The 13,831-nt window shown below is 40.5% G+C and overlaps 1 protein-coding gene across 1 annotated transcript in view; it reads right to left on the minus strand.

Annotated features, from left to right (window-relative positions):
* Window positions 1-13,831, minus strand: part of SOS1 (SOS Ras/Rac guanine nucleotide exchange factor 1) — a 308,846-nt gene that overhangs the window by 101,961 nt on the left and 193,054 nt on the right. The window contains exon 9 of the mRNA XM_089681755.1: window positions 12,815-12,942. Within this exon, the coding sequence (XP_089537881.1) occupies window positions 12,815-12,942 (128 nt within the window). The remainder of the gene's footprint in view (window positions 1-12,814; window positions 12,943-13,831) is intronic.

Below are 13,831 nucleotides of genomic sequence, written 5' to 3' on the forward strand. Positions count from 1 at the left end.
ATTCTTACCTAAGCCCGATCTTGATCCAGCGATGTGCACGAGAGCACAGACTCACTTGGCTCTCTCTCTCTTCAATGGCTCGCGCTGCTGTCAATCACTGCTCGTGAGGAAAGAGCAGGAATTAAGGTTGAACCCAGCTATTTGTATCTTGCAATGATGGGCTCACAAGTTGTGGATGCACTTTGTAGTGTCATGGCCGACTGTTTCACCTACCTCTACGCACTAATCCACCTAGCTTGTCCCTGCTTGCTAAGGGTACTGGCAACTTATTGGTTTGGGTCACAACCCATGCCTCAACAATTCCTCTATGTTGCATCACAAATGTGGGAGTGCTAATTGTGATGAAAGACTGCATGGTGAGCATTATATTAATTGCTCTGTCTGCTTGTAACTGTGTCAAATCTAATTAATTAGCACTCACCTGCAGGGCATTAGAAAAACCCGGGGATTGTGGGATATCTAGTTTCTTCCCAGGCTACAGACAGAGGTGATGCATTAACCTGTGCAGTAGCATGCCACACACCTCATGTTTGAACAGAAACGTCTGACGCTGGAATGTGAAGAGTTTACTATAAGCTGTGCATATAGGGCAACAAATGATACCATGAAAAAAAATAATCAATGCACACCTTCACTTGAAAATCACAATGTGCAGGTAGGAACATTTATAAAGGTGTATACAGACCTTGCTAAGCCAAAGGTCAAATAACTGTGTGGGATTTAGACAGACACCGGTGAGGGAATCACGAGTGGTATGCAGTGTATTGAGGTCCCATTCACACTTGAGCAATGATACTGCATCACGTTTTTTTGGACATGAGCCACGCACGGTTTTGTGTAGCATGTTTTGCCGTGCAAATGTAACCAGCGTTTAAGGTGCCATTAAGAAATAATGTCACCACTAGTGTGTTGTGCGTTCACAGTTTCTGCTAAGTCCAAGTGTGAACGAGGCCTCACAGAGGTGATCATTTCCTTGGGAGAGAAAGAAAAAAATGGACACATCACTACATTGTTTTGGTTAAAACATTTTTGTTGTTTCTTATGTTGTTTTGAGAGAACTTTCAGATAATAGATATACTGTTGCATGGTATTATATGCTTACGTATTAAACAGTTTAGTTTAATATTCATTATGTTGATATTTTTTATAAGCCCATAACTTGTTAGGATCAGTTGTTTTTTTTTTCATTTTGTGCAATATGAAGAATATTACATAGACTATATTATCTACTTAGTTAGTTAGTTTTCAATAAACACATTTTCCTTACAAACCTAAAACCTTCAGACTTATAATACACTAAAAGAAGCATCCGTCTTCAGCTTTACGTAGGCTTGAGTGCTCTCTTGTGCTATGCCTTTTTAGAAATGTGCAGCTCTAGCCTTTGAGGACAATGATTTTAATTTGTATTTGAGGTCAGATGTGTGGTACAAAAAGGTAAAGACCAACAATGAGCACTACAGATGCTGTTTTTAACATTAGGAAATTATACAATGGGTAGGGGTCCTTATCAGCCTGAATCCCTGCCCCTTCTCTGTTCACAAAGATACCTCACCAGTGGTTTTCTACATTGTTTCTAAGAACGCTTATAAGTACTGTTTGTATACTATTTGACCAGTAAATTAAACTCAATGCAATTTCCAAATAAAATAATTCTTGATATAAGCCCACACACTCCCACTCCACATTCTGTTTTCCCGATGCTCCAAGAGTCATTGAAAAAAAAGGAAAAAATGGTTGTGTATGGTCACTCTTCCTTTTATATATCATAGGTGAACAGCAGGCACAATCAACTTATTATTCCCTCTAATTTAGGAGATTAATTAATTTGAATATAAGCAGTCCTGCTATATAATCAGAAACCAAGACAAAATTGTTTTAGGATGAACACTGATATTCATTTCTGTATGAATCAATGTAATGAATCAAGTCCCAGCGAAAACATTCAAAATTTGATTCATGGTAAAAGATGCACAGAAGGCTACAGCACAGCAATTTTAGTTCGCAAAAGCAATTAATATATCAAGAAAACAAAAAGAGACTAACAGGAACAAAATTATCAATAAGATTTAAAATAAGCAAATGTATCAACATTTTAACACTGAAAAAATCTTTAAACTTCTATGTATGTATGTTTAATACATCATTTATATGCATACACATGTATAAAACTACATTTACACAAAAGTAAAATGCCTCTAAAAGAAAAAAACAAAACTAAACATGTTTGTTGGTCATTTATCAGCAAATTATAATCGGTAACATATGAAACAAACCTGAAAGCAATCCATTTGTGGGGTTTTAAAGGCTGGTTGTGTGTGAGTGACCTGAACTTGTGGAGACACCAAAATATAAAAAGCTTTCAGACAATAACAATTGACTGCCTTTAATGTCACTTCCTTTAAAAACAAAAGACAAGGCTCAGGCACTCCCACTCCCTTGTATTCACTACATAATGTTTACACTAACCATGTAAAAGTTAACATATAGCAAAAAAAAAACAAAAAAAATCTTTAATTTGCCTCAAGCTTTACTTAGACTCTAAGACAAAAAGAAAAATGACAGTAAGGCTCCATGTGCAAGATTTGTCGCACGTCAATCGTGGTAGAAACGCCCCATGTTTTTAGGTGCCATTGAAATGAATGGCACCTGCGCAATTTGACATATTAACAGCATGTTTTGAAATTGCGTGCAGAAATGTGGCAATTGTGCTCATGATTCAAAATTCCTATATGTGAATGGAGCCTAAACAATTATATTGAACAAGACTTGTTTTGAACTGGCCTAAAATAAACATGTTTAACCACTTGCCCTCCAGAGAATTTACCCCCCCACCCCCCCCCCCTTCCTGACCAAGCCATTTTTTGCGATACGACACTGTTACTTTAACTGACAATTGCGCAGTCATGAGACGCTGTACATAAATGTAATTTATGTCCTTTTCTTCCCACAAATAGAGCTTTCTTTCTGTGGTATTTGATCACCTGTGCGTTTTTATTTTTTTTGTGCTATAAACAAAAAAATACTGACAATTTTTGAAAAGAAAAAAAAACAAAAAACGATTTTTTTGACTTTTTTGCTATAAAACATGTCCAGTAAATTAAAAAAAAAAAAAAAAAATCAAATTTTGTCATAAATTTAGGCCAAAATGTATTCTGCTACGTCTTTGCTAAAAAAAAAATCCCAATACAGGGAATAAAGTTATAGTGTCTACAAATGGCAGTATATATACTGGAATTTATTTATTTTTTTATACTAGTGATAGCAGCGACTTATTGTGGGGCTGTGGCGGGCATTCTGACACTAGGTGGGAACTGACTAACTGCCACTGAAATCCCAATGACACTAATACCAAGCACTGACACTGCACTAATGACACTGGCAGGAAGGAGTTAACATTTGGGACAATCAGAGGGTTAACTGTGTGCTGTTTTACTGTGTGTGCTGTGTGTGTTTTACCAGGGAAACATGCTGCTGTGTATTTTTCTGCTGTGCAGAGAAATACACAGCAGCATGTTATTGCTGACAGAAGAGAGACCTTTACAAATAGGTCTCTCCCTTGTTAGCGTTACTCGATGATTGCCGGGTGCTGGCGGGGAATCTCTGGCAGGGACCCAGTGATTGATATCTGTAGCCTCCATTGGCAGCCCGGGTAGGGTGCATGCCCCCTACCTGGAAATGCAAATCATGTATAATATGTGATTTTGCGCAGCCCTGCTGCTCTGTAGCAGTACTTCTGCTATAGGGTGGAGGAGAAGCGGTTAAGCTTAAAATGTTTAAACAATTTTATAACCCCAAATCCAAAAAAGCTGGGACACTAAAATCTACATAAAACAGAATGCAATGATTTTCAGATCTCATAAACCCATATTTTATTCACAATAGAAAATAGAAAACATATCAAAGGTTTAAACTGAGAAAATGTACCACTTTAAAAAAAATAATAAGGGAACTATATGGAACTGATGGCAGCCGCACATCTCAAAAAAGTTGAGACAGGGCCATGTTTACCATGGTATAAAATCCCCTTTTCTTCTATCAACACTCTGTAAACATCTGGTAACTGTTGCTGGAGTTTTGGGAGAGGAATGTTGTCCAATTCTTGCCTGATATAGGATTTTAACTGCTCAACAGTTCTGGGTCTGCTTTGTTGTATTTTTTGTTTCAAGATGCACCAAATATTTTCAATTGGTGAAAGGTATGGACTGCAGGTAGTCTTCTACTACAAAGCCATGCTGCTGTCATAGATTTAGCATTGTCTGCTGAAATATGCAATGCCTGAAAAAGATGTAAAGATGATAGCATATGCAGCTCTAAAAGCTGGATATATCTTTCAGCATTGATGGTGCCTTACCAGATTAGTAAGCTGCCCGTTCCATATGCACTAAAGCCCCCACATACCAACAGAGAGGCAAGGCTCTTGAACTAAGCGCTAATAAACCGGAAAATCCCCAGACAGTGATTTTTAGAAGTACTCCTGAGCCCATCATACCTGTTTTTAATGCAGTGCTATCTGAAGATCATAGGCATCCAATATTGTGGCCTGGTCTCTTGAGCTGAGATTTCTCCAGATTCTTTTGATATTAAGTAATGTAGAGGATGACACAATTAAAGTCTGTGCAAATTTAAGCTAAAATTATTCTGAGACTGTTCAACAACCTTTAGACGCAGCCTTTCACAAATTGGGGTATCTCTTCCCATCTTTATGTCTGAGAAGCTCTGACTCTCTTGTTCTTCCTGCTCTTACTTGTACCACTTATTTTGACAACTTTTTGCTGCCCTGTCCCAACTTTTTTTGAGATGTGTTGCTGTCATCAATTTCAAAATTACCTTATTTGGTTCTAAAATGGTACATTTTGTCAGTGTAAACATTTGATATGTTTTCTATTTTCTATTGTGAATTAAATATGGATTTATGAGATTTGCAAGTCATTGCATTCTGTTTTTATGTTGATTTTACACAGCGTCCCAACTTTTTTGGAATTGGGGTTGTACATACAGATGGCGTTAATATAAGAAATAAAATATGGAATATTCACATGTATGCTTCTTTGATAATAATGTCACTTTTTAACACTTTAATCTCCAGGTACTCAAAGCAAGTTACAACACTTGGTAAATATAAAAACATAATCCTAAAAGTTAATGGGTAATACAGTGCCTTGAAAAAGTATTCATACCTCTTGAAATTTTCCACATTTTGTCATGTTACAACCAAAAATGTAAATGTATTTTATTGGGATTTTATGTGATAGACCATCACAAAGTGGCACATAGTTACATAGTTAGTCTGGCTGAAAAAAAAGACAAAAGTCCATCCAGTTCAAAAAAAAAAAAGTTACAAGCCTATACCCACAGTTGATCCAGAGGAAGGCAAAAAAAACCCCAGCAAAGCATGGTCTAATTTGCTCCAGCAGGGGAGAAAATTTCCTTCCTTATCCCCCGGGAGGCAGCCAGATATTCCTTGGATCAACTTTACCTATAAATGTTAGTAACCAGTTATATTATGTGAATCCAAGAAAGAATCCAGGCCTTTTTTAAAGCAATCCTCTGAGCTGACCAGATCCAACTCTTGAGGGAGTCTATTCCACATCTCTCACTGTGAAGAAACCTTTCCGTATTTGGATATTAAATCTCTTTTCCTCCAGACATAAAGAGTGCCCCCTTGTCCTCTGTGATGATCTCACGGTGAATAGTTCTAAACCGATTTCACTATATGAACCAATGATGTGTTTATACATGTTGATCATATCCCCACTTAATCTCCTCTTCTCAAGAGAGAATAAATTCAGTTCCTCTAATCTTTCCTCATAGCTGAGCTCCTTCAAGCCTTATATCAGTTTTAATACAAGAGAGGATTTTGCTCCCTTTAGATGCCGCAGCTTGGCATTGCATGCCATTATTAAGCTTGAGATCTACCAGAGCCCCCAGATCCTTCTCCACCATTGATTCCCCCAATGGTATGCCGCTAGTATGTATGATGCAAGCATATTCTTAGCCCCCAAGTGCATAACCTTACATTTATAACATTAAACCTCATTTGCCACATAGATGCCCAATTAAACAGTGTATTGAGGTCAGCTTGTAAGTTGAAGACATCCTGTAAGGAAGTTATTCCACTGCAAAGTTTGGTGTCATCTGCAAAGACCGAAATGGTATTTTTAATCCCAGACCCAATATCATTTATAAATATATTAAAAAGTAAGGATCCCAACACTGAACCGTGGGGTACACCACTGACAACCCTAGGCCATTCAGAGTATGAAATCATTAACCACTACTCTTTGAATACGATCTTTTAGCCAGTTCTTTATCCATTTACATACGGATTTTTCCAAGCATGTAGACTTGACCTTACACATTAGCAGTGTGTGGGGAACTGTGTCAAATGCTTTTGCAAAATCCAAGTATACCACATCCACCGACACCCCTCTGTCCAAGGTTTTGCTCACCGCAGATTTGTTTGACAACTTCTGTCTTTCATGAATCCATGCTATAATCTGTTGCTTAAAATATTTTTTTTCCAACAAGAACTCATCTATGTGGTCTTTTATTAAACTCTCCAGTATCTTCCCAACTATAGAAGTTAAACTAACAGGTCTATAATTACTTGGTAAAGAGTTTGATCCCTCTTTAAATATTGGAACCACATTGGCCTTACATAAAGTGAAAGAAAAGTGATAAATAGTTTTCAAAATTTTTTACAAATAAATATCTGAAAAGTTTAGTGTACATTGGTATTCATACCCCTTTACTCTGATACCCCTAACTAAAATTTAGTTGAACCAATTGCCTTCAAAAGTCACCTAATTAGTAAATAGAGTCCACCTGGGTGTAATGTAATCTCAGTATAAATACAGCTGTTCTATGAAGCCCTCAGAGGTTTGTTATGTTATTAGTGAACAAACAGCATCACGAAGGCCGAGGAACACAACAGACAGGTCAGGGATAAAGTTGTGGGAAAGTTTAAAGCAGGGTTAGGTTTTAAAAAAATATCCCAAGCTTTGAAAATCTCACTGAGCTCTGTTCAATCCATCATCCAAAATGGAAAGAGTATGGCACAATTGCAAACCTACCAAGACATGGCCATCCACCTAAACTGGACAGGCCGAACAAGGAGAGCAATAATCAGATAAGCAGCCAAGAGGCCCATGGTAACTCTGGAGGAGCTGCAGAGATCCATATCTCAGGTGGGAGAATCTGTCCACAGGACAACTATTAGTCGTGCACAGCACAAATCTGGCCTTTATGGAAGAGTGGCAAGAAGAAAGCCATCGTTGAAAGAAATCCTTAAGACGTCCCATTTGCAGTTTGCAAGAACCCATGTGGGGGACACAGCAAACATGTGGAAGAGGGTGCTCTGGCCAGATGAGACAAAAATTTTACTTTCTGGCCTAAAAACAAAATGCTATGCGTGGCGGAAAATTAACACTGCACACCACCCTGAACACACCATCCCCAGTGGGATAGCTGTGCAGAGGGAGTGGCAGTATGTTCATGAAAGGAGCATGGAGTGTATGACGACAGGCAGTATGCACTGGAGAGGAGTGCACGGCATCTATCAGAAGGTGGTATGTGGATGAGAAAAAAGCAAAGGGTATGATGGTGGATGTGTTGTGCAGAAGAGAAGTGCAGAGCTTTTTACAGTCGGCAGTGGCAAGCATATAGTGGCAGGCAACATGTGACAGAAAGAAGCACGTAAGGCATGATGGCAGTATGTTCATTAAAGGCATGCAAAGCATTTGATAATGAGCAGTACTGTATGTGCGGGAGAAGAGTGTGAATGGTATGACAACAGGCAGTATGTGTAAGAATAGAGTGGCAGATGGTATGTAGACAGGCAAATAGGTGCAGAAAATGAGAGTGAAGGATATGGAGACAGACAGTAAGTCTAACAGAGTAATGCCAAAATCTTCCTTGTTCCCCTAATCCCTGGAATCAGTGTGTAAATACAGCAATTGAAGAAGTTGCTGCTGCCAAAAGGACTGTGACACAGTGTTTAGACACGAGATGGATACAAAGATACATTGGTACTTTTGTACCTACTCCGTTTCATTCATCTGCAGATTAAAAGGATGATCTGCACATGATGTCACAACTCGACAAATAACATTTTTTTTTTAAATAAAATTTGTTCATATTTAACCCCATATAAACCTGGCCATCCATGAATCGAAATGTGTCTGGTTCAGCAGGGAGGGACTGGCCGGATTTTGATCCGTGCATGGCCAGGCTTAATGTACAGAAGTCACTTTATCAATTGATTTCTGTAGAACCAGCCTGTTGGGTTTTTGTTAATCAATCTGTGCGCCACTGGCTATAGCTGAAAGCACTGATTAGTGTAGATGGTGTAGAAGTCTCCCTGCTGTCAGAATACAGTAACTCAGAGGGAAGGATTCCCCTCATTCATATCAAATGCGTGGATGGGGGAATCAGATCAGTTGTTTTAGTTAAACCCACTGGCTAAATGAAACAAAATTAAGCATGCATGGGCTTCCTTAGTATACCCTAATCAGCCTAATTTCACTGTCCCATTCTTGTCTTAAAGTGGAACTAAAACCATTGATTTAATGGTTTAAAAAAATTATTACATTCCTGGCATGCCTGCTTGTGCTCTCAACCAAACTGTCAAACAATCAAATGGCTCGTGTCATAACTGATCATATGTGCAGTACCACTGCAATTGCAGATCAAACAGAGGCTAAGATGGCAGCTTCAGTGGCTGAAAAGAAGAGGAGGTAGAAAGAACCAGATTCAGATCACATGAAGTCACTGGGGAATAGACAGGAGAAATTACATAAAACACCTACTGTACAAAGGTGTTAAGAAGAGTGGGAGGTCAATGGTTTTCTGAAATAAAAAAAGAAAAGGCAGTAACATGATCCTTTATAGTGCTGAAGCCCAAATGCTGGTCTAGGCTCAACTGAAGGAAAGAGAGGATTCATCTCATTGGAGGGTGAAAGCCAAGACTCCACCAACCACACCAAGTAAACAATGCCCTTCATGTACAATGATAGACCTTACTAGAAATAGACTTTCTAGCTTTTAGCATGGTAGGCAATTCAGGCTTCAACAGTCTTGTCGTTAAAGCTACCCACCATGAAACAAGATGGTAAATGGATAATTGCAAAAGAAGATCCTGACATTCCTGAAGAGTCCACGTAATATCTGCCAGAAGTCTTAACAGGTCAGCATACCACATATGGGTCAGTCAGGAACATTGAAGATCACCAGAATGCCCTCCATCTTCAATGCTGCAAAGCAGATGAAAATGATTTTTCAGGGGAAAAAAAGGCATAGAACAGGGTGTACTGAACCCACTGACTTACCAGAGTCTCCACTAGAGGATCCCTGTGTACCCAGGGAAAAGCCTGTCCACTTTGCGGTTTAACCTGGAGGCCAGGAGGTCCACATCTGGCATCCCCGACTTTAGACACAGGTGCTGTTAAAGCTTCAGATGTAGAGACCACTTCTCTGGGTCCATGCAGAAACTTTGCCTACCAATTGTCTTACGGAATGTACAAGGCGGAAAAGCTGGAATATGAAGGCCAGGACAGGATCCAATTTTCCTCTCTTACCAAGACTTCTGCTTTCACCCCAGTGACTAATACACTCCACCAGTGTTCTGTTGAGGAAAATGGGTGCTCTTTCCACCAGTAGAATACTTGTTGATGCTGTCTAGAGCTGGTAAGAACACAGTCCTTTGAAGGCCAAGGGGAGCTCTTTCCACCAGTAGAATACTTGTTGATGCTGTCTAGAGCTGGTAAGAACACAGTCCTTTGAAGGCCACGGGGATCCGTGGCCGAGGTGTGGGCAAAACGGTAACAAAGAAGCCCTTATATCGGGTCAAGAAAGGCCCAGAGAGCAGCTTGTAGCACCTTACGCCAAAACTGGCAGCAGAAGAGGCCTGAACATCCACTTGGTAAAACTTAAACGTGTGAACAGAGGACTAGGTGGCAGTTTTGCAAATATGAGAAACAGAAGCCTGATGTTGAAAAGCCCAAGAAGCACCTGCAGATCTGATAGAGTGCACCTTAACAGGAAAGGGAGAAACCCTATCCTTTGGACCATAGGTTCAAATGCAGAGGCATAACTTGAAGCTTGTGGGTTGTGATGTAAAAGTTGACCTGGGACCTCCCCACTACCACCCACTGTTTCTACCACATGCCAAGTGGCTAAAGAACTATTGCAGGTCTATATTTACATACTGAGAGAGTAATTCAAAAAATTTTGGAGAAACTGTCCACATTTTGACATACGTCTCCAATTCTTTTGAATACCCTGTAGGGGCAGGGGTAGTCAACCTTTGAGAGGTGGAGATCTACCTGAACAACATGAAAAATCAAAATACACTGGGGTTTGGCACCCTTTTCTTTTCTAAAGAAATTAATTAGCAAGGCCTACCTAAATAGTAAGGAAAACATAGAAAAATATAATAAATCAAATGTTGTTGTAAAGATATAAACTTAGTATACCTTAAAAGTGGACAGTGTCAGTAAGTAGGGCAGTGGACGGTGTCAGTAGTTTTGTTATTTTTGTCATTTTTTTTTTTTATAATTTTTAAACTTTTAATTTATTTATTTTTGTCCAGGTGTAAATCCACTTGTGACAGGGAGGTCGCATTGGTGGGTTTGTGTTGTAACCTCTGACGCTTACGCCAGTGTTGTGGTCCCGTCAAGTCACACAGGGGTCCCCCTACTGCCTGCACACTACAAGTCCCAGCATAACAAGGATTTGCCCCTCCCCCATGCAGACTCCTGTCACTCTCTTACACATGGGATGTCCCCAGTACAGGGAAAGTCCGGGGAAGTCTCAGTCCCCCTCAACTGTAGAAGTCCCCCAGCCCTCTCACTGTCTTGCACTGTAGAACTTTCTCAGTCCCTCCATATTCCCCCCTCCTCCTCCATGCTCCACTCTCACCTGAACCCACTTGATGAACTTGCTGTTCCGTTATAGGATCTCTGGTATCCGACCCGACTCCAGGTAGAAAGCATGTACCTCAACATGACTGAGGATAGGTCAGCAGGGTCAGCGGGGCAATAACACAGAAAGTGTGAGGATAAACTAGCAAAGAATGACTTGGAGGAGGAGGCAAGACCAGCTCAAAGAGCAGCAGGACATGGAGCTAGGAGGCAGCACAGATAAGTTGGGGATGGCACAGTCCGTGTAGCAGAAAGGAGATCACCGCTCAACTACTCCCTCAGCACGCGACCCTCCTCCTCCATGCAGTTGCCCCACCCCATCAGGCACCTGTGTGCAGAGGCACATAAACAGGCAGGAGGCACAGAGCACAGAAGGGTGATTGGTGTGGTGACCGGGGGGAAGTAGAGGAACTGCTGCCCTGTATGCAGCACCTGAAAGCAGTGGGAGGAAGAGGGGGAGACACTAGCTTTCAGCTGATGCACACAGGGCATCGATTCGACTAATTGCATCCCCCACCACAAAACCTAATGTGAATGGGCTAGTTTACCCTATCATTGCTCTCTGAAGAGCAGGGAAGTACATAAACGTTTGTTATTCAAAAAAATGTTTTGACTTTACTACCACTTTAACCCCTTCCTGCGGAGCGTTTACAAATATGTGGCCCCACTGGACTTGGCTTTTTTTCCATGGGGCCACATATTTGTATATCTGTCTCCCAGCACAGAGACCGGGGTCTTACCAAGAGCCCCGGGTCCTGTACTAACCATACTAACGATCTGGACCCAAAACTCCCGATTCCGGGTCACATGATCGCTATGATAACCTCACTGTCTATCACAGTGATCAGTCATTGTGAAGCCTGCCTCCATATTTTCTCTCTTTGAATGGAGGAGAAAGATATATAGTATCCTCTTTCAGAGAGAAAAAAAACAAGTGTGTAAAAAAATAAATACTATAAAAATACCTAGATCAAGGTTCGATCTACGTCAGTGCCAGAGATAGTGTTTGGGTCAAGGTCAGTATTTTTTGGGGTGGGAGTGTGTTTTAGGTAGAATTAAACAAAAACAAACGAAATGTGCACTATTGTTTCAGGGCTTTACTACGGGTACAAACAACAACTAACATACAAATGTGGTATTGCTGCGATTGTCAGGAGCAGGAGGATTTACTTTGAGTTGTTCTTTGGTGGTGGATTATGGTAGTAGCAAAAAATATACAGCTAAATTTAAAAAAAACAAAGATTTAGTTTTACAATTTTTGGCCTCTTTTCCTTTGATAATAAAAAGGAGATATCCATTATCATTTAACAGCAAATGAAAATGCAATTTGTCCTGAAAAAAAACAAGGTATAATCCACCTGGATGCACAAAGTAGTTGTGATGATATGTACAGGTTTACTAATACATGTTAAAAGTTGCAAAAAATTGTGCTTAGGCATTAACATTTGTTTTACCTTTATACACAAAGGGTTTAAATATTGTAACTGCATTAGTTTTCTTTTTTTTTTCATTTATTTTCAGCTGCTTATACGGTCAATAAGGGAGTAGAGGAGGGGTTATACTTGGCTGCGTTTACAGCTTTTGCTGCCAGTGCCCAATCTTCTGAAGGCAGCATAAGCCAATGTACCTGAATATGTCATCCTAAGTCCCTAAGGGTAGTGTAGTACCACTATGAAAAGGGTTTTTTTTTTTTTCATAATGTGCGGAAATGATATAAATATATTGATCTGCACTGTAAACATGACAACTTTCAGTCATTAACAGTTGTCTCAACATTTGATGATAAAGTCTAGTTTTGTATATTCTTTGAATAAACGATACATATTTCACAGAAACAATAGCCGATGAAATAGTAAGAACCCTTAAAAGCCATGACATGTGAGGTTTCTGGATACCTGAGTCGTCTCTTTGCCAGGCTCTTAGAACATATTCTTTCCATACTGCTCTGAAGGTTGAGTAGAGCAGTGATAGACTGTTTTAAACATTCTTTATCTTCCTCATCCTCACTTTTTTCTTCTAATTGCTGTAATGAAGAATAAAAACTGTTTTAAATATAAAATTATGTAAGCCAGCAAATTAAGGAACTGCTTTTGACATACCGTATTTTTCGCTCCATAAGAAGCACTCCCCCCCCCCCCCCCCCCCACACACAAAAAAAATGGGGTAAAATGTCTGTGCGTCTTATGGAGCGGCCGGACCGGTATTCCCGCCGCCGTGTTAGAATGCCGGGCCAGCCGCTCAGCTCTACTGTGCAGAAGAACCTCCTCCTCTGTCCTACCTGTTCCTCGGTCCAGTGGTGTCCTGCTTTCACCGACCGTCTTCTCTCCCTGGCGCCGTCATCTTCAGTGTGGGCACCTGGCTGTAACAGCTTGCAACTTCACAGCCGGGTGCCCACTGCGCAAGAAGCGCTGCGGTTTGTGAATGGCCACCTGTAGTCTTCTGGGACCTGTCACGTGTTCCACAAGACTACAGGGAGGACAACTCCACTGAACTGGGAGCAGGTAACTGTCAAATTCAGGTATCCCCGCTCCCAAAAGGTCCGCAGTCTCTGGTCATCTCCTGTACCATGTCCGCAGTCTCTGGTCATCTCCTGTACCATGTCCGCAGTCTCTGGTCATCTCCTGTACCATGTCCGCAGTCTCTGGTCATCTCCTGTACCATGTCCGCAGTCTCTGGTCATCTCCTGTACTGTCTGCAGTCTCTGGTCATTTCCTGTACTATGTCTGCAGTCAATTGCTTCAGAATATTTTTTTTCTTGTTTTCCTCCTCTAAAATCTAGATGCGTCTTATGGTCAGGTGCGTCTTATGGAGCGAAAAATACAGTAGTCAATCAAGATACCACTTGGGATCCTAGAACACTTCAATGTAAGTTCTCAAAACAACAGTATATTGCAATGTATGCAGCATCCTAA

The sequence above is a fragment of the Staurois parvus genome, unplaced genomic scaffold (assembly GCF_062004578.1).
Source record: "Staurois parvus isolate SC_StPar_1 unplaced genomic scaffold, SC_StPar_1.0 ptg000277l, whole genome shotgun sequence".
NCBI lineage: Eukaryota > Metazoa > Chordata > Amphibia > Anura > Ranidae > Staurois > Staurois parvus.